Consider the following 25,373-nt stretch of genomic DNA (forward strand, 5'->3'; position numbering starts at 1 on the left):
ATTGCTTACTACATTGTAACAGATAGGGGGCGCTGTCGTCCCCTTGAACCCTCAGATCAGACGCCAGACATCAGATAAAAGTCCAATAACTAATTTTATTCTTACAAGAATGTGCACAACGCACCCCCCACTCCACTATACTCATAAACAATCAATAATTCAATACACAATAGCAAATCCTCCACTCCCAGATGCATTGTCACCTTTACTCCCAACTCAGCTCAACACTCTGGGATTTCCCACAGTCCTTTATAGTCATTGACACGGAAGTGTTTCTCTCTTTCTGTCCATGTGACTGGCAACACTTCCAGGTCGGATGAAAACTCATTTTCTTCAACCTGGAAGTACGTAATTTCTTCTGTCCGCGTGACTGGGACGTACTTCCGGGCTGTATGGAAAATAATCCTTGCGCCTCCCTGCAGCGTCCTCTGGTGGCCCCCATGGTATCCAGAAGGGCTGTGAAGGAAAACTCCAAGGTCCAGGATGCCCTGCTGGAATTCGGGGCATCTCCACATCGTAGGGAGGGCTCCATCTGGCAGCGTGGGGGTATTGGCTGGGATGAATGGCCGGCCATATACCACAAAATTCATATCAGCAATACAGTTTCTCTCCTGCGTGAATTTTTTGGTGGTTCTTCAGGCCACTTATTTTTAAAAATTGTCTGCCACAAACATTACAGCAATATGACTGATCCTTTGTATGAATGCGTTTTTGTCTCTGAAAACTACTTTTGTGATAGAATTGTTTACCACATTCAGAACAACAATACGGCTTATCTCCTGTGTGAATTCTTTGGTTGTTCTGAAGATGATTTATTTTTAGAAAGCGTTCACCACATACATTACAGCAATATGGCAGCTCCCGTGTATGAATGTGTTTGTGCCTACTTTTGTGATAGAATTGTTTACCACATGCAGAACAGCAAAATGGATTCTCCTCTTTGTGAATTCTTTTTGCGGCTCTGTCGGAGAATTGTTTACCACATTCAGAACAGCAGTGATGTTTGATTCCTGTATAAAGTTTAAAAGAAAGGAAAAAAGAAAGCTTAGTTTTTCACCCACTTTCCTAATGCAGACAATAAGTCACAACATTAAATAAATTCTGGTTGAACTGAAGAACAAACTTTGATAAAAAAAAATGTAAAATGAAAAGAAAAAAAAAAACAAGTTACATGTTCTACCAGACGGTTGTGGCGAGTGCCCTCTTCTACGCGGTGGTGTGCTGGGGAGGCAGCATAAAGAGGAAGGACACCTCAGGCCTGGACAAACTTGTTAAGAAGGCAGGCTCCATTGTAGGATTAAAGTTGGACAGTTTGACATCTGTGGCAGAGCGACGGGCATTAAGCAAACTCCTGTCAATCATGAAGAATCCACTGCATCCACTAAACAGTGTCATCTCCAGGCAGAGGAGTATCTTCGGTGACAGACTGCTGTCACCGTCCTGCTCCACTGGCAGACTGAGGAGATCGTTCCTCCCCCACACTATGCGACTCTTAAGTTCCACCCGGGAGGGTAAACGTTAACATTATAGAAAGTTATTGTCTGTTTTTACATGCATTTTTATTACTCTTCATAGATCTGCTCAAGTGTTTGTTAGTGTTTGTCTCCAGCAGGGGGTGCACACTCCCTAGGAAGAAGTTCTTTTAAAGCAGTGGTCTCAAACTCCAGTCCTGCAGGACCACATTGGCTGCAGGTTTTTATTCAAACCCTTTTCTTATTTAGTGACAAATTTTTGCTGCTATTGAATTTTTTTTCAATTAATTTGAATTGACATGCTCTTGAAGACTCAGACCCCCTTAGATGTTTCTTTTTCTTTAATTAGCTGTCAGACAATAATAAGACACAAAAAGAAGCCAAATCGTGACCAGCAAACTGTGTCCATCATACAATATCTGAAAACAAAGAAAGATGAAGGTTTCAGGAATGTTGGTCTGCTCGGGTCCACAGAACATTAGAACACTCTCGACGAGAACAGGCCATTCAGCCCAGCAGAGCTCGCCAGTCCTATCCACTTATTTCTTCTAATAAAACCTTAAGTCGAGTTTTGAAAGTCCCTAACGTCTGACTGTCTACCACACTACTTGGTCGTTTATTCCAAGTGTCTATCGTTCTTTGTGTAAAGAAAAACTTCCTAATGTTTGTGTGAAATTTACCCTTAACAAGTTTCCAACTGTGTCCCCGTGTTCTTGATGAACTCATTTTAAAATACAAGTCTCGATCCACTGTACTAATTCCCTTCAGAATTTTAAACACTTCAATCATGTCACCTCTTAATCTTCTTTTGCTTAAACTGTAAAGGATAAGCTCTTTTAATCCATACATCTATCCATTATCCAACCCGCTATATCCTAACTACAGAGTCACGGTGGTCTGCTGGAGCCAATCCCAGCCAACACAGGGCACAAGGCAGGAAACAAACCCTGGGTAGGGCGCCATCCCACCACAAGCTCTTTTAATATTTCTTCATAACTCATTACCTGTAGCCCAGGAATCAGCCTAGTCGCTCTTCTCTGGACCTTTTCTAGCTCTGCTATGTCCTTTTTGTAGCCTGGAGACCAAAACTGCACACAGGACTCCAGATGAGGCCTCACCAGTGTGTTATAAAGTTTGAGCATAACGTCCTGTGACTTGTACTCCACACATCAAGGCGCTATATAACCTGACATTCTGTTAGCCTTCTTAATGGCTTCTGAACACTGTCTGGCACACTCCATCAAAAGGCCATTCGTTAAGGGAGCTGAAAATGAAGAGGCACAGGAGATGCAGATTTCAGTAACAAAACGATTCAAAACACTTGAATCAACAAATCTGCCTAATAACACCAGTAGATGCACAGATGAGGTTGCACATCACTGACCTTTAGACTGCACGTCTAAATGAGAAACTAAAGAAATTTAACATTACTGTCTAACTGGAAATGCAAAGCATGTCATGACAAAATAGTCAGTGTTTTAACATGCATATCCATAGACCGCAATGTTTCTTTAAAATATGTTTTCTGTTGTTATGTCATATAGCAACAACAACAACATTTATTTATATAGCACATTTTCATACAAAAAGTGCTTTACATAATGAAGAAAAGAAAAATAAAAGACAAAATAAGAAATTAAAATAAGACAACATTACTTAACATAGAAAAGGAGTAAGGTCCGATGGCCAGGGTGCACAGAAAAAACAAAAAAAACTCCAGACGGCTGGAGAAAAAAATAAAATCTGCAGGGGTTCCAGGCCATGAGACCACCCAGTCCCCTCTGGGCATTCTACCTCACATAAATGAAACAGTCCTCTTTGTAGTTAGGGTTCTCACGGAGTCACTTGATGTTGATGGTCATACAGACTTCTGGCTTTTAATCCATCCATCATTGTTGGAACATCACGGTGCTTTGAGTAGATCGCCACCACCAAAAGGACACCGGAAAAGGAAACCGAAGAGAGAGTAGAGGTTAGTACAGAACTAATATAGCGATGCAATAGTTAACATGACAGAGAGATATTGTAGCAGAGAGAGAGACTTTTCAAACATGTTGAGTCCAGTAGCTGCAGTGGTCTTCATGTATGTCTGTCTGTCCTCACTGTTCATTACTACAACATGAAAATTAAGTTGCAGTTACCTTGTGCTACTGAGCTACTGAATGGATAACAGCAGTTCTAGCTTTGTACTTTCCTACAGCCTCAAGTCTTTTGTTCAATATCTTTTGTTCTCTCCCTGAAAACCCGGTGGCAGTTTAAAATGCACGGACTGCTACTGGACTCAACATGTTTGAAAAGTCTCTCTCTCTGCTACAATATCTCTCTGTCATGTTAACTATTGCATCGCTATATTAGTTCTGTACTAACCTCTACTCTCTCTTCGGTTTCCTTTTCCGGTGTCCTTTTGGTGGTGGCGCATCTACTCAAAGCACCGTGATGTTCCAACAATGATGGATGGATTAAAAGCCAGAAGTCTGTATAACCATCAACATCAAGTGACTCCGTGAGAACCCTAACTACAAAGAGGACTGTTTCATTTATGTTAGGTAGAATGCCCAGAGGGGACTGGGTGGTCTCATGGCCTGGAACCCCTGCAGATTTTATTTTTTTCTCCAGCCGTCTGGAGTTTTTTTTGTTTTTTCTGTGCACCCTGGCCATCGGACCTTACTCCTTTTCTATGTTAAGTAATGTTGTCTTATTTTAATTTCTTATTTTGTCTTTTATTTTTCTTTTCTTCATTATGTAAAGCACTTTTTGTATGAAAATGTGCTATATAAATAAATGTTGTTGTTGTTGCTATATGACATAACAGAAAACATATTTTAAAGAAACATTGCGGTCTATGGATATGCATGTTAAAACACTATTTTGTCATGACATGCTTGCATTTCCAGTTAGACAGTAATGTTAAATTTCTTTAGTTTCTCATTTAGACGTGCACTCAGGGGCCAGTGTCGGGTGGAGGAGGACAAGGTTGCCTGGGAGGAGTGGTGGTGCCAAAGAGGAAAAGAAAGTGCTTGTGTTACTTGTGTGCTTGGGACTGTGTTGTGTCTGTGGGTACAGGGAAGGCGTAGCCGACAGATGAAGAGAAATAAAAGTATTTGTTTGATTTTACACGTGCCTCCTGTGTCCAATCTGTGTCGGGTCAGGCGCTTTTTTTTTTTTTTCATTTTGATAACTGGACAGACATCAACAAACCAGCAGCTGTCACATCTGTCTGAAAAAAATATTTTTATTCATTTTTTGCATATAGATACATTCAGGACAGACATCACTACACAACTGATTTGGACTACGCGCAAAAATAATTTGAGGAGTCAAAAAACAAGTGAGGTGAACATCACACTGGAGGCTCTTTTGGCTGCATTGTAAATGTAGCCTTAGAAGATCTGCACTTTTTCATATGACAGCTTTTTAAAAATCAACAAGAGCAACTAATAAAATATTAAATATTGGATATATCAGAATAGTAAATAAGGGTTCTACTGAAAAAATGCTTTTTTAGGGGGATGGGGGCTGAAATGTAAAGGCACAAACCTTTATGTTCCTGGTTTATGTCAGAATGGAGCCTTAGAGGGCTGCACATTGCCCGCTGTACTTGTGGCCTTGCCAGTTGTCTTTTTTTTTTTGTGCTGAAGCAGTTCTTTGATTCTTTCTTTACTGCGTGGCGAGTTGCACGATTCCTATCTTCAGACTAAGTTATGGAGTTTCTTTCATGCCTTCACTACTTTCAATTAGCTGACCAAGTGTTATAATTGAGACTGTTTTTGGTTTCTGTATTTCATGGTTGAAAACTCCTTGTACTGATCTTAGGATAACATTAAGTAGACTTGAAATTCATAAAGTCATGGAAGTAGGCTTGTATAGTCATGAAATATATAAGAATCAAGAGTTTTCTGGCCAGTCTGGGATTCCCAAAATGTAAGCATTGCTAGTTGGTCAACTTTATTTTATAGCATGACTTAAAAGAACCCCACTGGGTCTTCTTATTTTTGTAGATTAGATTAGATAGAAGTTTATTTGATGTACACTTTATCAACCATTTGCCTTAATGCTTCTCTCCTGTGTTGAGTTTTCCGTGGAAATGAAAGCCGCTGCTGGCCATAAATTGTTTGCTACCTTCTGCACAACAATATGACTTCATTTCCATGTGTATTCTTCTGTGTTAGTGAAAGACGTAGCTACCTTCTGTGAATTGCTTGAACATTCATATGGCTTCTTTCTAGTGTGAACCTTTCTGTGATGCTGAAAACCAAGGTTGGTGGTGAATTGTTTGCCACATTCAGAACAACTGTAAGGCCTATCACCAGTGTGAATTCTTGCATGGGTGTGAAGAGAACTTACTTGTGAAAATTTTTTTCCACATTCAGAACAACAGTATGGCTTTTCTCCAGTGTGAATTCTTGTGTGTGTTTCAAGTTGGCTCTTGGTGATGAATTGTTTTCCACATTCACAACAATGATATAGCCTTACTCCCGTGTGAATTCTCGTGTGCTTTTGAAGATACGCACTGGTGGTGAATTGTTTGCCACATTCAGAACAACGATGTGGCTTCATTCCAATGTGACTTATTCTGTGGATTTGAAGGTTCTTGACACTGGTGAATCGTTTGCCACATTCAGGACAACAATATGGCCTCTCTCCAGTGTGAATTCTTGTGTGTATTTGAAGAGCGCCAGTGGTGTTGAATGGTTTGTTACATTCAGAACAGTGGTACAGCTTTGGTTGTGTCTGACTCGGATTCCCTTCTCTGGATTCAGATTTTCTTTTGATCCTTTTCCTCTGCTCCTGGTGGGCTGTGGCCGAGTCTGAATTGTGCATCTGAAGTTGAATGGAAATTGCGCTCACTGTGGTTAGTTTTTTCCCTGGCAGAGAATCATCCTGCAAAGAGGTTGGTATCACACCCTTCGATTCTGATATCAGTTTCTTCATGTTTTCTCCATTTTTTGATTGCTGCGACGTGTACTGAACAGACATCTGAGGTGATGTGGATGTGTATAAGAAGAAGCTGACATTGTTTTGTAAAGCTGCAAAAAAAAAAAAAAAGGCGGGTGTCAAGAAACATTTGTTTTGAGTCACAATTAACCCAAATTTATTTTGTGGATTATGATTTGATTGTAACCCTAACTGCAAAAGAAAAAACAAACACAGTGGAATAGAAATTAATTGTTTTGTCTATGAATCGCCCTCCATGAATGCATTAAAATGAAACTTAGGCACTTTATGTAAATTGATAAAGCATTTGTTATGGAAAAAAAACAAGTAGGTAGAAGAACAAGGTTCACCAAGAAGAGTTTTGATGAACTGATTTTGAAGTCAGAGTCTCAATCCAGTGGACTAATTCCCTTCATAATTTTAAACACTTCAGTCATGTCACCTCTTAATCTTCTTTTCCTTAAACTGTAAAGGCTCAGCTCTTTAAATTTTTCCTCATAATTCATCCCCTGTAGCCCTGGAATCAGCCTAGTCGCTCTTCTCTGAACCTTCTCTAGTGCTGCTATGTCCTTTATGTTGACCAAAACTGCACACAGGACTCCAGATGAGGCCTCACCAGTGTGTTATAAAGCTTGAGCAGAACCTCCTGTGACTTGTACTCCACACATCAAGGCGCTATATAACCTGACATTCTGTTAGCCTTCTGAACACTGTTTGGAAGTCGATAGCTTAGAGTCTTCTATGATTCCTAAATCCTTCTCATAAAGTTGACTTTCAATTTTTAGACCTCCCATTGTGTGTGCAAGCCTATCATTTTCATTTCCAATGTGTTTACATTTACTTACATGCCCAATGGCTGACCCTGTGCACTGACCTCCCAAAGGTCATGCAAAAAGATAATTTGACCCCCAGGTATTAACAAAGTATATCAAGTCCAAAAAATCTAAATTAAATTTGCAACAACATCTACGACACATCTGAACAGGCCTGTATGGTTTCCAAGTTCCTTTGCAATGATTCAATAGATTCTTGATTATCTGCTAACCCACCTATCTTGGTATCATCTGCGAAAGTAACCAGCTTTTTACGATCGATAGATAGATAGATAGATAGAGAGATAGATAGATAGTGTGGCAGTAGGGGGCAGTAGTGCACCCTCGAACCCTCAGGTACAACTCCGGAGACCAGGTTACAGTCCAAGACTCTTTATTATTTTTTCCCACAGTGCACCAAGCACCTTCCACACTACTCATAAACTCTTTAAACCAAACACAATGACCTCTCCTCCTCGCCCAGACACTTTGCTCCTCTCCCACCCAGCACAGCTCAGTGTCTGGACTGAGGCACCGTCCTTTTATAGCCCCTGACCCGGAGGTGTTCCTGTCCCAGCAGTCCACAGTTCCCTATTCCTTCCGGGTCAGGGCAATCAGTCTTTCACATCACCCCGGGAGCACGCCATTCCTTCCCGTCACGTGACTGTGACCACTCCCGGTCATAAGGCACAACCGATCCCACAAGTCCCCCCACAGCGACTCCTGGTGGTCCCCAAGGTATCCAGCAGGGCTGTGTATAAACACTACAAAGTCCATAAGGCCCTGCTGGACCTCGGGGCACGATCCTGGTGTCGGGAGAGCTCCTCCTGTCGGCCTGGGGGTGCGGACCGGCCTGGGAAGCCGGCAGTCTTCCACAGTTCCCCCCCCTTAGCGACGACTTCTGGGGCGGAGCGTCCGGCCCCGAGAGGGACGTCCTCCTCCAGGAGGACGCGTCATCCGGGCCTTGAGAGGGTTGCCCCTGTCCTCGAGCGAACCTTGGGGGGACGGTGTACCTCCTGTCTCCCCGGGGACAATGGCGCCTCACGTGGCCCGGTTGCCGGCAATTATAGCACCGACGAAGCCCTCCTGGTTGCTTCCCTCTGCGGGACCAAAAACATCTCGGGAACTCCGTCAGCGCCGTCTCCGCCCCTTCACCTGCCAGGGAAGTCATCACGGCCGCCTGGCTGCCAAGCCTATTCTCCATTATGTCGGGGACCCACCTTTCCTTTGGGGATCTCCGCTTGATCTGGGCTTGCGCTCAGCCTGAGGCTCTCCATGGAAGAGGACGAGCCTCTTTACTGTCTGCACACCCGTTTCCTTCCGCTTACTAGGAGCCGGCTTCATTAGCCCCGTCTCGCTCCGAAGAACAGCACCAGTCAGCTGCACCGGCACGGAGCGGCGCTTCCCCCGGCACTCCCATCACCGGCGTTACCCCGCACTTATGACCGGTCGGGTCCTCGAGAGCTGTACTGCTCCGGAAAGCCACGCCAGCGCATGCCCGGGCTGTTTGCTCCAGTCCCCGACCATTCGGTCATCATGCCCCAGTCTCTTGTCGGGCACACAGTGCTTTGACACGCGCTACTCAATCTCAGCGGTGCCCGATCGCACTGTGTCCCCTTACTCTACGACACGGGAGGGACTCACCTGTACTCCCGCATCGATCCTCTCCGGAGCTTCCCGGCGCAGCCGCTGCACGAACTCCCTCAGTGCTTTCAACGGAGCTGCCGCCATCGCTCCCAATTCCAGTACACGTTCCTTTAGTACAGCATATTCCTGTAAGAAACTGTTTAGGGGCGCGAGGTATTCCTCGAGCCCCTGTAAATCAAACAGTTAATGTTTACGGCCGGAGTTGTTAGCGCTTCGCATTTTGCTTACCCTCCGGCCGGGAACCAATGAGCACGTCCCCTCCTGGCACGTGTTTCGCTGGGTCGCGCAAAGGCTCCTGGGAGTTGGAGTCCTCAGAGGGACGGCTGGCTACTACAAGCCGGCTGCGATCTGCCTTTTCCTTTACGCGGCAGACTTCGTCAGCCACAACCCGTCCCTCTTTGTCGGTGGCTTCTTGTTTCGGCGGCGCTTCGCCCGCCTTCCCCTCCCTTTCCAGGAGGCTCGGACCCGTTAGGGAACGACCGGCCTCGTCGGAGGACTCCGGGTTCCCTCCACCGTCCCGACATCCACCGCGGGTGACCAGTCTGTCGTTGACTGGAGCTGTCGGTAGCCGTCCCGCGTCCTGGCCTGCCTTCTGGGAGCCGCGGCCATTTTGCCGAAGCACGAGGTAGTCAGTTGCGGCACCGCTGCAAGTTTCTCGGCGTCTGCAAAACATGATAAAAACAAAGTCGAAACGTCGGGCGTTTTACCTCCAGCTGCCTTCGTAGCGGATGGCGACACCCCCGGACTATCTAGGGGGTCCGAAGCGCTCGACAGCCGTCCGTGTCCCGAGTTCTTCGCTACCCGGGCTCGTTCGGCCCGGATTAGCGCTTTGTCTTCCTCGCTCCCGGTCAGGAGGGTCAGGACATCTCGGCGTCCGTCATGCCCTGCAGGCGGCTGGGACTGACCTTCTTTTCCCAGTTTTCTTTCCCATGGCCCTATAGAGCGGGATAGCACGCACTGTTGCCGCTTTCTTGGTAGCGGGTGGTGTTGTGCACCTCCGTGAACACGGGGAATCGACCGAGGGTTGTCTGCCCACACAAAATTTGTTTTTTATGCAGGTCCTCTGCCAACAGACGGCCAGAGAATCCTGCCGACTACGCCAGTGTGGCAGTAGGGGGCAGTAGTGCACCCTCGAACCCTCAGGTACAACTCCGGAGACCAGGTTACAGTCCAAGACTCTTTATTATTTTTTCCCACAGTGCACCAAGCACCTTCCACACTACTCATAAACTCTTTAAACCAAACACAATGACCTCTCCTCCTCGCCCAGACACTTTGCTCCTCTCCCACCCAGCACAGCTCAGTGTCTGGACTGAGGTACCGTCCTTTTATAGCCCCTGACCCGGAGGTGTTCCTGTCCCAGCAGTCCACAGTTCCCTATTCCTTCCGGGTCAGGGCAATCAGTCTTTCACATCACCCCGGGAGCACGCCATTCCTTCCGTCCGTGACTGTGGCGCTCCCGGTCATAAGGCACAACCGATCCCACAAGTCCCCACAGCGACTCCTGGTGGTCCCCAAGGTATCCAGCAGGGCTGTGTATAAACACTACAAAGTCCATAAGGCCCTGCTGGACCTCGGGGCACGATCCTGGTGTCGGGAGAGCTCCTCCTGTCGGCCTGGGGGTGCGGACCGGCCTGGGAAGCCGGCAGTCTTCCACAATAGATAGATAGATAGATAGATAGATAGATAGATAGATAGATAGATAGATAGATAGATAGATAGATAGATAGATAGATACTTTATTAATCCCAAGGTAAAATTCACATAATCCAGCAGCAGTATACTGATACAAATATGTTCATTTCCAAATCATTTATATATATATTAAAAATAGCAGTGGCCCTAACACCAACCCCTGTGGATTACAGCTCTTATTGTCAGTGGGTAGCATGATGCTCTCTTGCCACTTGAGACAAACTGGGCAGCAACATCCCATTGTTGGAGTGATTTTCTGTGGCACAAAATGATGTGTGAACTTTGCATGTTTCACTAGTTATTAGCAAAACAGGGAGAGGTATGAATAGTGTGGTTACGCTCAGGTGAGTAAGAGAAGCCTTCTCGTTTCGATAAAAAAATTGAGATGGCTCTGCTGCAGTTTACAGGTTAAAAACAGCCCTGGCATGACCACTCCATCTTTTTAACTGTGTATGCTTAAGTCTACTCAATGTACACGTTTACTAATTTTTAGGCCAATTTTCACTAAAAAAAGGCTCAGATTGGTGACCAATCACAAAATCTGATCTTTGCAGCCTCAGCTTTTCAAAGCTGGACAGTAATTTAGATGCATTGCTCTTTTACATGAGATATTACGGTAGTTGATCCAGCATCTTTTTTTGCTTTATGCTGCAACTTCCTGCAGTGTAAACAAAGAGCACTCAAAGCTTAATTTATCAGAGAGCTTAGCCTTTATATTAAAGAAAGTGGAGTAATAATCTGAGAAAATGGAATTATTAATTGATTGAGTGTGTGAGGATATTGAAATGGCGAAAACTTCTTTTTTTTAAATTAAGCCTTACAAATATCAAAGGTTAAAGGTTAAAATAGAACATAAGGCTTCTGACACATCTGGTTATGCAGTAGCTTTGTGTAAAAATGTTTTAAACGGATAAAGAAACAAAAAAAAAAAAATCAGTATCAGAATCGGCTGATCAAGTAACATGAAACTGGAGATCTGTATTGGCCTTGAAAAACCTGATCGGAGCATCCCTACTGCTGCTCACTCACTTGGTGTGGTGATTTTGAACATGCTTGTTCTGTTCTCTACTAAGTTTATATCATGGACTGTGGGAAACACTTGCCTTGGGTGTGATTTCAGAACTATGAAACTCTTTAAAAGAAAGAAGAAAGAAAAATTCATTTAAAAGGGTTGGGAAAACCCACTGTACACCTTTTTGGGCCTACAAATGTATCAGAAAGGAGTCCAAATAAAGACAAAGGGGAAGAAAACAGCACCTTTTGGAAATTCACTATGGCTAAGCGCGACTCATGATGAGACAAAAAGACGAACTTCTAGACAAAAAATACCATTTTGATAAAATTATAATCCAAGTTGTTAAAGGGGGTGAAAAAGCAGTAGCTGTTAATGTTTAAGAGGAGCAAAGGTAATGAATTCTGCTGCCATTCAACACGGAACATAAAAAAAAATGGTTTAAATTGTTTGTACAGAGATCACAAACCAAAACATGTCTGCAAATTCAGACTGTAGTAACAAAAGCCATGTGTGTCAATTGATTAATCCCATCGGCCCAGAGCCTCAGGCTCATTCTTGTAGTTTAGCACATACCTTCTTTAGAAGGACTTGAACCTGCTTCTCTGTCCATCCTCTTCATGTCCGATTCCAAAGATTCTAATATCACACTACCAGAATGATGCTGCATGGTGCCGTGTCTAGTTGGCGTGAATGCTAATGCAGGAGGCTCTTCACTTGGATGGAAATGCTGAAAGTCAGACTCACATTTGAGGTTTTCTTCCTTTATACAGTTGCCAGTTTTGTTTTTCTTCATGTCGCTCCTGTAACACATTAGCTCAGAGTCTACTGTAAAGTTGATCGGTCCACTATCACAATCCTCCTCATCCTCATTAATGCAGACACTCTCCTGTTCAAGATATCCAGACCTCCATTTACAGTACTCTTCATCAACTTCTATGCCATGCATCAAAAGGAGGCCCCAGTGCAGAGTGGGATTTATCTCCTCCTTGCCAATACGCACTTCTTCTGGAACCCCATCTTCAAATTTGTGGTTCTCATGTTGTGGTCCCTGGACAGCTAGGTACACCTTCTCCATACTGGACAACTGGTGATAGCTGTGTCCTAGTTATCTGTAGACAGAGAAGAGCAGAAAAAAGGTCACCTAAAATACACTGAACACGTTGGACTTAAGTCCTTCAGGCATCCCTCATAGCTCATTACAGTGTGACTTCCTTTTAAGCACTGGCTCTTTTTGGAATGAAAACTCTGGTGGATGTGCCCACATGGACCTGGGAGATAGACACTGTGAAAAGAGAGTGGGGCCTAAGAGACCGATTCTGGCTTGGATCTGCTGCCATAGCTGGATAAGGGGGATCAGATACAGTGGAGCATCAAAATAATCTCGACAAGAACAGGCCATTCAGGCTAACAAAACGTTCCAGTCCTATCCACTTAATGTTTTTCAAAATAACATCAAGTCAAGTTCTGAAAATCCCTGAACTCCTACTGTCTGCCACACTAGTTGTTAATGTATTCTGTGTGTCTGTGGTTCTCTGTGTGAAGAAAAACGTCCTAATTCTGGTATGAAATTTACCCTTAAGCTTCAAACTGTGTCCCTGTGTTCCTGATAAACTGGAGTCACTCCCTTCATAATTTTAAAACCCATCTATAGTCAAAGTAAGCAGTGTGAGATTCAGACGAACATGTGAATATCTACAAGCAGTGAACCATAAAAAGAAAACATTGGAGCTGAATATAAAAGTAGTGGTGGAAGACCTGAGTGACTGCCGAGGAAGGAGACAACCCCCAGTAAACCTTGAATGGAAACGTGAGGTTGAGACACTGTGTTTGACATTGTCTTAGGCTACCAACACCAGAAATTATAATGTTTTCAGAATAATCCAATACTAAATTAAAAAAAAAAATGATCTATCAGCAAATTACTTTTGACATACGGTACAGCAACCAAAAAGAGAAGATTAACATATCTCTCAGAATAAAGACCAAATACTCAATAACAAGTCAGCAACCCAAATAAATATTCATAAATTTGTATTTAATGGGCAAAATAGTAAATCGTATTGGTATTTGGTATTTGGTACACTGTATTAATCCCCAAAGATTCATGATCATTATGATGACTTCTCCAAAAATTGTGACATGTATAAGTTCAGGAAAACTTTAAATTACATTAACAGGAGAAGTAAATTACAAATTAAAATTAAAATATCAATCAATACATCAATTTAAAGGGCTGTATAAATCAATCCTCAAGATGGAACTAAAAAGTTGAGGCTGCACCTGACCACACCTGAGCAAAGGTATGAAGACTCAAGGGGCTAGAAAAAAGGCAGACGGAATTAGGGACCAACAAAATGTCACACAGTCCAAAAGGAAAGATTTTTCAAGATAAAAAATTGCATTTAGCGTATCACGGGGAACTGGAAAAAAGCAAATATGGGATCTAAGTTGCAGTTGCTACTGTATGTCATTTTAGAAATAAAGAAAAAAAAGATTGTGAAATGTAGACATTTTAAAAGGAGACCAGCTGACTGCTTCACTTCACTGCTTGTCTCCCTCCACACTTTTCAAAATAATAGTTCTCTAATGGCATTTTATCGATCTTCACTGGGTTGTGTGGTTCCTTGTATAACCTTTGCTTGACAGAGCATCATTTCATTCTTGGTTCTTTGCGTATGAAATTGGTTCTTTGTGCTTTGAAAAACTTTCTACTATATAGAAAAAGCCTGAACGCTTTAACGTTTGTGAGGCTACCTAGCAGAACACTAACAGATTAAGAAACCCTGCTTGTATTATCATATGCAGCGCGATTCCATTAAATACAATGAGCCATTGGCATATCTGTTACTATCTAGGTATGATTGTTTACTGTATGGAGTGCCTGTTACTTATCGAAATAAATAAAGGGCTCTTTCTGGAACCTTATTGTCGCTGGGTTTTTTGGGAACCAAAACTGGTTCCCGAATGGCATTGCTCTGAAGCACCGCTCTAGCAAATGTATTTTTAAGAGTGCACGGCACAGGACTGTTGTTTCCCCCAGCACATACTTTTCACCTCAAAAAGTTGTCTTGAAGCACATTTATTAATATTATTGATGGCCAGATGTGAATTGTTATGTCTGTTCTGTGGACACTTGGAAAATAAACACTAAACATATTTAAACAAACACTGACAGACAATTGTGATAAAAATAATTCAATTTTGATTAACAGCTTAGAACTACCTCACCATATTATGGAGTAAATATCTGCCACAAAGAAACAGTGAAGCACACAAATTAAGTTCACTCACACATGCACAATGTTCTCAGTTGTTTTTATTATTTTTTAATTACTATACTGTCTGTCAAAGAGAGAGAAATTGGGAGCACGTGCTGTTGCCGCACCCACCACATGACAAAAACACCTGGATTGGAGGTAAGAAAATAATTTGAAAATATTTGCTATTTCTTGCTCTGCCTTTCCTTTGTATCTGCACATGTCTGAACCCTGCCTAGCAGGACACTAGCAGATTAAGAAACCCTGGACTTAGCAGGTGTTATTGTATGAAGTGGGGGTCCTTTTAAAATCATGAACCACTAGTGTTTCACAAATCTTTTGTCGTCTATTCATGGTTATTCACTGTATAGAGCCTGTATGGCACTGCTCTGAAGAACCACTCTAGCACCTTTGTTTTTAAAAGTTTAAGGCTGTACAGAATATATTTTGGAAATTTTGTTGAAAAATACCTACCGTACATATTCATGTATAAGTCAGGTCTTGAAACCCAAAAAATCGATCATAAAATCAGATCCCAACTTGAACGCCTGTTCAAAAATGTGACACTTAATTTTTTTTATTTTTAACATCTTGCCTCCTTCAATCTCGCACCAGTTTCTCAGACACATCGAATTTTGTTGCAGCAGCACAGTTACCAATTTCTTTCACTACTTCAATGACATGTAATTTAAAACCAGCTTCATATTTTCTTATGATCAAATGCTCCATCGTAGATAAGGGATGCTCTTACAATAAAGGTGTATGTGGGTGTGAGATACAAAAAACACAAATCAGTGCAAACATCGCTTCAGAATAGTTTGGGTATTACCGCGTGGTCACGTTGGCACAATACATAGAAAAAAAAAAAAAAACTATATGCTCCATGGTTAATCTATCAGTTGGGTGTTAGCAAATCATAATCTCTTGGACTAATAGCGTGAGTTTTCCGCATTTGAATTATACGACCAACATTATAAAATACCAAATATTATACGGTAAAATCAAGTCCTGACTTATCCGTGGGAGAATATATATCCACAAATATACAGTGGTGTGAAAAACTATTTGCCCCCTTCCTGATTTCTTATTCTTTTGCATGTTTGTCACACAAAATGTTTCTGATCATCAAACACATTTAACCATTAGTCAAATATAACACAAGTAAACACAAAATGCAGTTTTTAAATGATGGTTTTTATTATTTAGGGAGAAACAAAAATCCAAACCTACATGGCCCTGTGTGAAAAGTAATTGCCCCTTGTTAAAAATCACCTAACTGTGGTGTATCACACCTGAGTTCAATTTCCGTAGCCACCTCCAGGACTGATTACTGCCACACCTGTTTCAATCAAGAAATCACTTAAATAGGAGCTGCCTGACACAGAGAAGTAGACCAAAAGCACCTCAAAAGCTAGACATCATGCCAAGATCCAAAGAAATTCAGGAACAAATGAGAACAGAAGTAATTGAGATCTATCAGTCTGGTAAAGGTTATAAAGCCATTTCTAAAGCTTTGGGACTCCAGCGAACCACAGTGAGAGCCATTATCCACAAATGGCAAAACATGGAACAGTGGTGAACCTTCCCAGGAGTGGCCGGCCGACCAAAATTACCCCAAGAGCGCAGAGACGACTCATCTGAGAGGTCACAAAAGACCCCAGGACAACGTCTAAAGAACTGCAGGCCTCACTTGCCTTAATTAAGGTCAGTGTTCACGACTCCACCATAAGAAAGAGACTGGGCAAAAACGGCCTGCATGGCAGATTTCAAGACGCAAACCACTGTTAAGCAAAAGAACATTAGGGCTCGTCTCAATTTTGCTAAGAAACATCTCAATGATTGCCAAGACTTTTGGGAAAATACCTTGTGGACTGATGAGACAAAAGTTGAACTTTTTGGAAGGCAAATGTCCCGTTACATCTGGCGTAAAAGGAACACAGCATTTCAGAAAAAGAACATCATACCAACAGTAAAATATGGTGGTGGTAGTGTGATGGTCTGGGGTTGTTTTGCTGCTTCAGGACCTGAGGGCTGTTCCACGAAGCGAGCTAACCTCAAAATCCAGGCTTATTTTGATAATCCCGTTTTAATTTCTCGAAATTCGGTTCCACGAACGAGGCTAACCTGAAGCTCCGCTTAATTACTATGCCAACATATGCTCTTGGACAAGCCTGCTCCGTGGCAGGTTAGTTGTGAAGCTTAGCTTAGCTTGATGAATATGATTGGACAAGCCATGTGATGTCACAGCACGACATTCTGCGGGGCTGGGATTATTCTGCTGCTGTTCTCTCCCTCTTTCGCACACATCGACCCTCCAATATAAAATTATTACAGATTACATGCAGGCGACTCTAATTACTTAGAAAGTATAAAATGACAAGGAGTGCATTGAAGGCTTTTACATGAATAACCATGGCGTGCCCATTTATTCATAATCCAGTTGATGAGGGAGCGAGGCTCATTCGTAGAGCTTTAAGGCAACAGGTTCCACAATTACTTCGCCCAGGATAGATCCGTTGCATTTTGGATGATTATTTATACGGGCTATAGATTTAGTAGACACAGTATTGCATATTTGTGTCAGTTATTGGAACCTTACATTTCTAAAAACACACGTCGCTCTAAAGCCCTTACGGTTGCACAGTCTTTGTGTATCGCTTTGCGTTATTTTGCCAGTGGTTCATTTCTGTACAGTGTGGGGGATGCTGAACATTTAAGCAAAGCTACAGTGTGCCGTGAAATCAGGAAGGTTTGCGTTGCATTAAAGTCCTTTTAAATATATTCATTACCTTTCCTGGCCACCGAGGAATCCTTGCCATTAAGGAAACCTTCTTTGGAATTAATGGTGCTTAATCTTTAAACATCTACTCATTTACAGCACATAAATCATTACCTGATAAGTAACTGAATTTAATTTGTCAGGCTTTCCTAACGTCATTGGAGCCATTGACTGTACACACGTGAGGATAAAGGCTCCAGCAGGTCCAACAGAGCCTGATTACATAAACCGCAAATCATATCACAGTATTAATGTACAGGTAAGTACTGAGAATATCTCACATTTATATACAAGAGGTGAAAGTGTAGTCGTCCAACATTAGCAATGTATGTCATTACCATTTCCTAAAATGTTTCAGATGGTATGCACTGCTGAACATCTAATTTCAAACATTGTGGCAAAATGGCCAGGATCAGTACATGATGCTAGAATTTTTCGCGAGTCTTCACTGGCTCAAAGCCTCAGACAAGGCAAGTCAACTAAAATTCACAAATATACTATAGTTTATTATACTACAGTCTAATGTGTCTACTTTCCATTATAGGAATTTTTCCTGGTGTGCTGCTTGGTGACAGAGGATACCCATGTCTACCGTTTCTTCTCACACCATATACAGATCCTGCAACACAAGCAGAAAGACATTTCAAACATGCCCATTGTAAGACAAGGGCACGCATTGAAATGACATTTGGACAGTTAAAATCCAGGTTTAACTGCCTGCGGCATCTGCACCAGACAGAGCGTGTGACATTGTAGTAGCCTGTGCAGTTTTGCACACCAGCAGGACAGAGCGTTCTTCACTTGCTGACATTGTTGCTCCTGAAACCAAGTTATTAATAATTATATTAATAATTACAATTATATATCACTTTTATCCAAGATGAACCCATATAATTAACATGTGTCCTGTTTATCAATGTGTTAAAATAACCTTAAAGTACCTTACAACTGGTAACAAAATGCATATGTAAAAGGAAATTTTAATGACTATACATTTTGAAGGCTTGAAACTGTTCTCATTTAGTTGTTAAATAGTTTGACATCCTTAACACAAAAGTTACTAAAATCATGTTCTTACGCATTTAACTTGTCAGCTATTTTCTGCCATGCAGCCTCACGAGCTTTGATAATACAGCTCGTGTTCCCCTTTCTAATTATTATAGCTTTGTAGTCCTCATAGGCTTGTAATAATAATTCTTACTCCAACTGCGAAAAAAACGCAGCTCTTTCCTTAGTTTCCATTCTTACTTATCCAGCATCGATTAACAAGGCTGCCTTTTATATCGCGTGGACGCGCACGAGCCTCGCTTATCAAGCTTGGCTTGAATTAGCGGAGATTAAATACACCTGAATTTTGTTCGTGGAACTCAATGAGCCTGAAGTGAACTGTTAGGCTAACTCAAGCGAGGCTATTACAAATAATCCTCGATTTTATAAACTCGCTTCGTGGAACAGCCCTCAGGGGGGTATTTTTCGTACGTGGATTACTCGTTTAGCCGAATGTAATTGTTGACAATTTGGCCTGATCCTGGATCTGTCGGTTTTTCGAAACTCTTGCTGGATGTGTTGTCGCAGCAGCACATCCAAATCTCCTACGTAAACGAGGATTAGCTCACACACTTAATCAGTGTCCGTGCATGGAATTCATACAGTCATGGCTTCGCCGTTCATGAATGAGTGACCAATTGCTATCGGTGCGCAAATTATAAGAAGAGAATTTCATATAGAGAGGGTTTTGTGAGATCGGCAAGATCCTTTATTTCTCCCGTAGGAAATTCTTTTCGAAATTTACCGCTTTAGCCGAGGGGGAATATTGTACCTCAAATATTTATTAGCACCTTCTATTCGAAGTCAAACTGGGCGAAGTTGGGCTCTCACAACCACACAGACAGTATGCATTGCTTTGAGTTTTTTTGCAAGCTGCACTTTTTTATATATTGTAGGCGATCCAGATCCAGATCTATCTAAAAGTGCAGTTTGCCAGGCAATTCGTAAAGTCTGTTTGGCTCTGAAATATTTCCTTCGGGTTTTCATAGTGTTTCCTGGACACCTGCGTGTGCAGACATTAAAAGAGGCGTTTCATGTCATTGCAGATAGACGGGCAAAAACACCCACAGTTCCATACAGAATCTCACAATCAGCCTAACATTCTCATTACCCAGGATTTCCAAATGTGATTGCGGCACATGGGACTGATCAGAGTGGAGTTTGATCAAACATTATTTGGAAAATGTACCTCTCCTCCTGATGAATAATCAGACACAGTGTCTTCATCAAATATTTCATCTTCGTCAATATCTCGTTGGTCAGACACAAGTTCTAGGGATATGACATTCACTGCAACTGACCCAACAAAAAAACGCCCTCACAAACAGGGCGATGTGCATTTTGCTGGAGAGCCAACTCTTCCATAGAGGTTAGGTCTGGACCGTGTGGACCTCCACCTGTTTTTTTTTTGCTTGTCTGCCTTCTTATTAGCTTGAAAATTAATGTTTTTTCTATTATATATGATTCTTTATGTCAACAATTCTTTAAATAGTTATATACCAATATTTACCAGTCTGAAGTATATTCTTGTACTTCACTTTAACCTGTTCCCATGTTTTCCTTGTGCTCACGTTTTATGTGGAATTATGACATATTAAATAATAATTAATCTGACACATAGGAAATGAAACGCTGTTGTTCAGTAAGTACAGTGCACACTACTTAACATTTAATTTGTCGGCCACTTTTTGCCAGCCGTCTTTTCTGGTTTGGGCTGCTTTTGCAGTGTTACCCCTTGTGCATATTAAATCTTGAAATTCTTCATATCCTTGGAATAAAAGGTCCTGCTCCGCTTGTGTGGAAAAAATGCACCCGTTCTTTTGTCATTTTGTTGCAGACTATCAAAGACTTGCTGATCATGTTTTCTAGACTCGATATATTTGGGCTTTTCAATCAGCGCGGGCGCGCGCATTCATTTCGGATGATTAGATCCAGCTAAACTAATCTACTACACGGCTGCGTTCGAAAAACCAATTTATCCCGGATGAGCTTCACTGGCATTAACTCATCCAAGATGAGACATCTGATCTCGGATGATTTAAGCGATGTACGGAAAATACCCCCAATGTTTGACGCACGCACTGTTTAACAAGGAGCGTAACAATCAATTCATGCAGAATAACAAGGTATTTTTTTATATAAAATTCTCATTGTGGCCAGTAAATGAAATTTCTTTCTTTTTTCTTTTTTTTAAAGTAATGCGGAGTACGAATCTGGCAGGAGTAGCGACATCGCGTTTGCACAAACCAGATACGGCAGCCATACAAAAACACAGGCAAATGGGTCACTAACATTGCTTACGTTTTTCTGTTCTGTGTGTAGTGCAAATCCAGGCTCCGTGGGGCACTGGGGAAAAAATGATTGTCGAAGCCCGCTGCATGGCAGACTTGCAGGAAAATATTCAGAGAACAAGGTCACCAGGTAACACTGCACATTCGTTGCGAAAAACACTCTGGTAAATTTCACCAATTAACACTGCCTCTTTAATTAAAGGTAATCATGCCATTGTATACATTTTCCCATTCCCATTATATGATCCATAAATAAATAAATAAATAAATAAATAAAAGCAAGCCATGTTATGATGCCACAATGGGTCAGCCGATGGTAATGAATTTGACTTAATGTACAGGTCTCACCCCACCTACTGTGAAAGCCGCATTCTACATCAGTCATTCAATAGAAATCACGTTGGTGTGCTGTGATGGAAGAAAAACACAAAAATCGCCATTTCATTCAAAAATCAGTGTGTCTGTCTTCACACATTTTTTGAAGTTACAGTATTGTTCTTTAAATGTACCTTATAGTCTTCATGAAGTATCAAGAATTTCATTGTGGAGTCGTAATAGGAACGCCAACACCACAAAAACCACCATAACTCCAAAACAGCCGAAAGGATATCAGAGACGTTTTGTATGAATATATTACAGCTGATGAAACTTAATTTTCATCATGAACAGGGGTTCAATAGAGGGGGAAAAAACGTAGTTTTGACTTTAAAATTCTGTTTATGGTTTATAAAGCCTTAAATAATCTCGCTCCATCTTATATTTCGGAATGTCTGACACCTTATATTCCAAATCGTAACCTCAAATCCTCAAATGAGTGTCTCCTTAGAATTCCAAGAACAAAACTTAAAAGAAGTGGTGAGGCGGCCTTCTTCTGCTGTTATGCACCTAAAATCTGGAATAGCCTGCCAATAGGAATTCGCCAGGCTGATACAGTAGAGCACTTTAAAACACTGCTGAAAACACATTACTTTAACATGGCCTTTTTATAACTTCATTTTAATCGTAATTTAACTTAATCCTGATACTCTGTATGTTCAATTCATCATAACAACTATTCATGGTGGCTCTAAAATCGGTACTGACCCCTACTCTCTTTTCTGTTTCTTTTTCCGGTTTCTTTGTGGTGGTGGCCTGCGCCACCTCCACCTACTCAAAGCTTCATGATGCTCCAACAATGATGGACGGATTAAAAGGAAGAAGTCTACGTGACCATCATCATCATCAAGCCCTTCCGTGAGAACCCTAAATCCAAAGAGGACTGTTTCATTTATGTTAGGTAGAATGCCCAGAGGGGACTGGGCGGTCTCATGGTCTGGAATCCCTACAGATTTTATTTTTTCTCCAGCCGTCTGGAGTTTTTTTGTTTTTTCTGTCCCCCCTGGCCATTGAACCTTACTCTTATTCGATGTTAATGTTGATTTATTTTTTATAATTATGTCTTTCATTTTTCTATTCTTTAATATGTAAAGCACTTTGAGCTACTGTTTGTATGAAAATGTGCTATATAAATAAATGTTGTTGTTGTTGTATAGCTTTCATGCCATATAAATGATTCAATTATTCAATGAGCCACGCAGTGTATTAATAAGGGATTAAAAGTCTCGTTGTGAAATTACATCACACCAGTAAATACAAAAGAAGTAACGTCATTCTGGGTTCCAATTAATTTGCACCACTGAACCTCGTTTTGCCAAATTTTGCACAGACCACACCGCCCCGCAGGGATTTCGTCTGTGACGCTGACGTTTGAGGTTCGATCTCCGCAAGGAGAGCAGTGGAGTTTGTACGACTGCTGAGACCAAATAAGGCCGAAACACGTGTCACATACTCTTCCCATTATTGGACAGTAAACTATAGCAGCTCGGAGAAAACGCCCAACAACTGCGCTTGCCCCGCCCCTTCCTGAACACCTGATATAAGAAACCTGGCCACAGGGACTGTGGTGTCATTTTTTGAGCTGAAGCGTCAAATGGACGGAGCTCCCTGGGGGGTTTCTGTCGGCATTTCAGACCTTTACGTGTTTTGTTGTTTTGCCCTGACATGAATGTTTAAGAGCACCTAAAAAGCATTACTTTAAATTGCGAGAACTATTAAACGAGATGGCCCATTTGGTGTCCCGACTTTTCCACGTTGCTGTGACCTGTCATTCCTGCACTCGGCCACACGAGTCTAGGACGACTTCGGTGGGTTGCGCTAGAAAATTTCCATCCTAAAGTTCTTCTGTGGCTGTGTACAGAATGATCCGCACAGACCACCACCAGCCCTACCGTTCAGGTCAGTGGGCAACATCTCATCATATGCCACACTTTTCTCAGCTCCATGAGCCGATCCAAAACCAGGATCTTAAGATGAGGCTCGCGGCAGGCGTCGCTTATTCAGTCAACGGAGCTCCAGCAACCGCGAAAGACCAACCAAATGGATATATGGCAAATATAGTGGTCGGCAGTGGGATATTTGGACGCTTTGACAAACAAATATGACTCGACAACGTGTAATGCAGCAGTCAAGAGAGGAATGAATGACAAATCATCTGTGACACGGAAAAATTCAGCCGGGCAGTCCTTAACAACCTGTTTGTCTGTCGTTAATGTCGCTTAACACTGAAAATAAGCGAATGAAAATCCCAAGCTTATACACTGGCAGCCGCAAATTCGCATTTCTTACCTTCTGTCTCTAATGGGTTAGGATTTAAAGTCGCCTTACTCGACAGGGAGAGCCCACTGTCTCGTTCGCCACCTTCGCCTGCTCTTCAGCCGCACACGTGGTGTACTGGCAGGTCGCCGACTTCAGTACTTGATCGTAAGTGAGGTCAGCAAAAAAAGAGCGACAGTGAGGAAGCCCTGTGCCGTTCAAAATAAAAGTCACGACCCTTTTCTATATTCTGGGCCACATTGGAAAAAAAAGAAATGTTTTGGGCCACATTTCAAATACAAAACATTAAAGACAGCTGATGTCTAAATTATTATTTTATATATTTTTTATTATAAATTGTGTAAATACATAGATACATTTTCATTATACAAAGATAACTTGAAATCATAAAATTAATGTGATATTTGCCATTGAATTTGAGAAACTAATGCATCAATATCTGGTTTGATGGAAGTACTGTAGTTGCAGTTCTCAGGGAGTTCCTGAGGTGCTCATCAGATATTCTGGTTCTAATTTTAAAAATTGCAGCGAGGAATATTTGTCTCTGGGCAAGTAGGATTTATAAAAGTCCAAAAAACAGACATGATCAAATTTCTCATTAAGTTGAATGTCAGATTGCAACTCTATGCATTCCATTTGAAAATTAGCTGACAACATATCTAGTATATCAACTGTAAATGGAGTCGCAAAAATACAAAAATTTTGATTATTTTTCCCAAAATCCTGAAATCTATTTTCAAATTCTTGTATCAAATCAAAAAGTATGTCTGCGTATTTTTCCCATTATGTTTGGCCGATGCGTTGAAATGCCAAAAATGTGTGCTTTCCATAATTTCAGTTTCATTTGGAACGTGTTTATGGTATGAAACATTGTTCTGATCAAGTTGGTCTTTACTTTAAAGACGTGTGTTTTAGTCATTTAAATGAGCAGTCAAAAAAATGCTAAATCTTCAGGCCAGTTGTCATCGTCAAGTTCTGGCACAGATGTTGCTTTTGATACCATAAATTACCTGATTTCATTAAGTACATCATAAAATCTTTTTAACATTTGGCCTCGACTGAGCCACCTTACTTCTGAAAGTGAACGATATCACCATAGTCGGCATCCAATCTTTTGAGAAATTCCTGGAATTGACGATAATTCAATTCCATTCCATCTGAACTAGTGTGGTGCTGAGGTGTCACCCATTGCATGGCTGCACTCTGGTCCTAATCTGGGGATCCTGAGTTGATCTGTCATGTGGTGGGTGCGGTAATGCGCTCTATCAGTGCCTGCTCCTAACCTAAATCCCCTGGCTCTTATAAAATGATGATGTCGTGGCGAAAAATTCATCATCAGAAGGCTTTTTACCTAAAAATAAAGGCTATTAGGACTCGGGATAGACAGACAGAGTTTTAAAGCTTTATTGCAATAAAACACAACTAAAAACCACAAGGACTTAACCCAATAACCCTCAACAGTACAACATCTAAAAGTTATATATCATTTTCTTATCACTTGGTGTCTGTTCGGCTTATTTTGATTGGTCTAAGACTGGGTGGATGGCTTCCGCTTACCATTTTTGGGCTTTTCTTATGTCATTTCCTATCTTTTCCGACCTCGCTCAAATGAGCTCATCTTCTCTGACTCCCTTCTACTCCTTTCCGGCCGAACCTTGAGTTCCCATGGGAACCCTTATTATTTCCTTACTTTCCTATCACTGGCCTCCTCCTGGTATTTTTATTTTTCTATGCTGTTCCCATTTTCTCTAACTGGCCAAGGCTTCAATTC

At 41.8% G+C, this 25,373-nt stretch overlaps 1 protein-coding gene across 4 annotated transcripts in view; it reads right to left on the reverse strand.

Annotated features, from left to right (window-relative positions):
- Positions 1-549: 549 nt before the first annotated feature.
- The window catches only part of LOC120534452 (zinc finger protein OZF-like), an 88,528-nt gene continuing 63,704 nt past the window's right edge, over positions 550-25,373 (reverse strand). For 2 of the 4 annotated variants that reach the window (XM_039762034.1, XM_039762035.1), the window contains 2 exons: positions 12,150-12,685; positions 4,729-6,499 (listed from right to left, as the gene is read on the reverse strand). In XM_039762034.1, coding sequence (XP_039617968.1) covers positions 5,613-6,499; positions 12,150-12,651 — 1,389 coding nt within the window. In that variant the 5' untranslated portion in view covers positions 12,652-12,685 and the 3' untranslated portion in view covers positions 4,729-5,612. Of the gene's footprint in view, positions 1,011-4,728; positions 6,500-12,149; positions 12,686-23,614; positions 23,680-25,373 lie in introns of those variants that run through there. The other 2 variants (XR_005634754.1, XM_039762036.1) reach the window with 2 other exon arrangements.

This window comes from Polypterus senegalus, chromosome 8, assembly GCF_016835505.1.
Source record: "Polypterus senegalus isolate Bchr_013 chromosome 8, ASM1683550v1, whole genome shotgun sequence".
NCBI lineage: Eukaryota > Metazoa > Chordata > Cladistia > Polypteriformes > Polypteridae > Polypterus > Polypterus senegalus.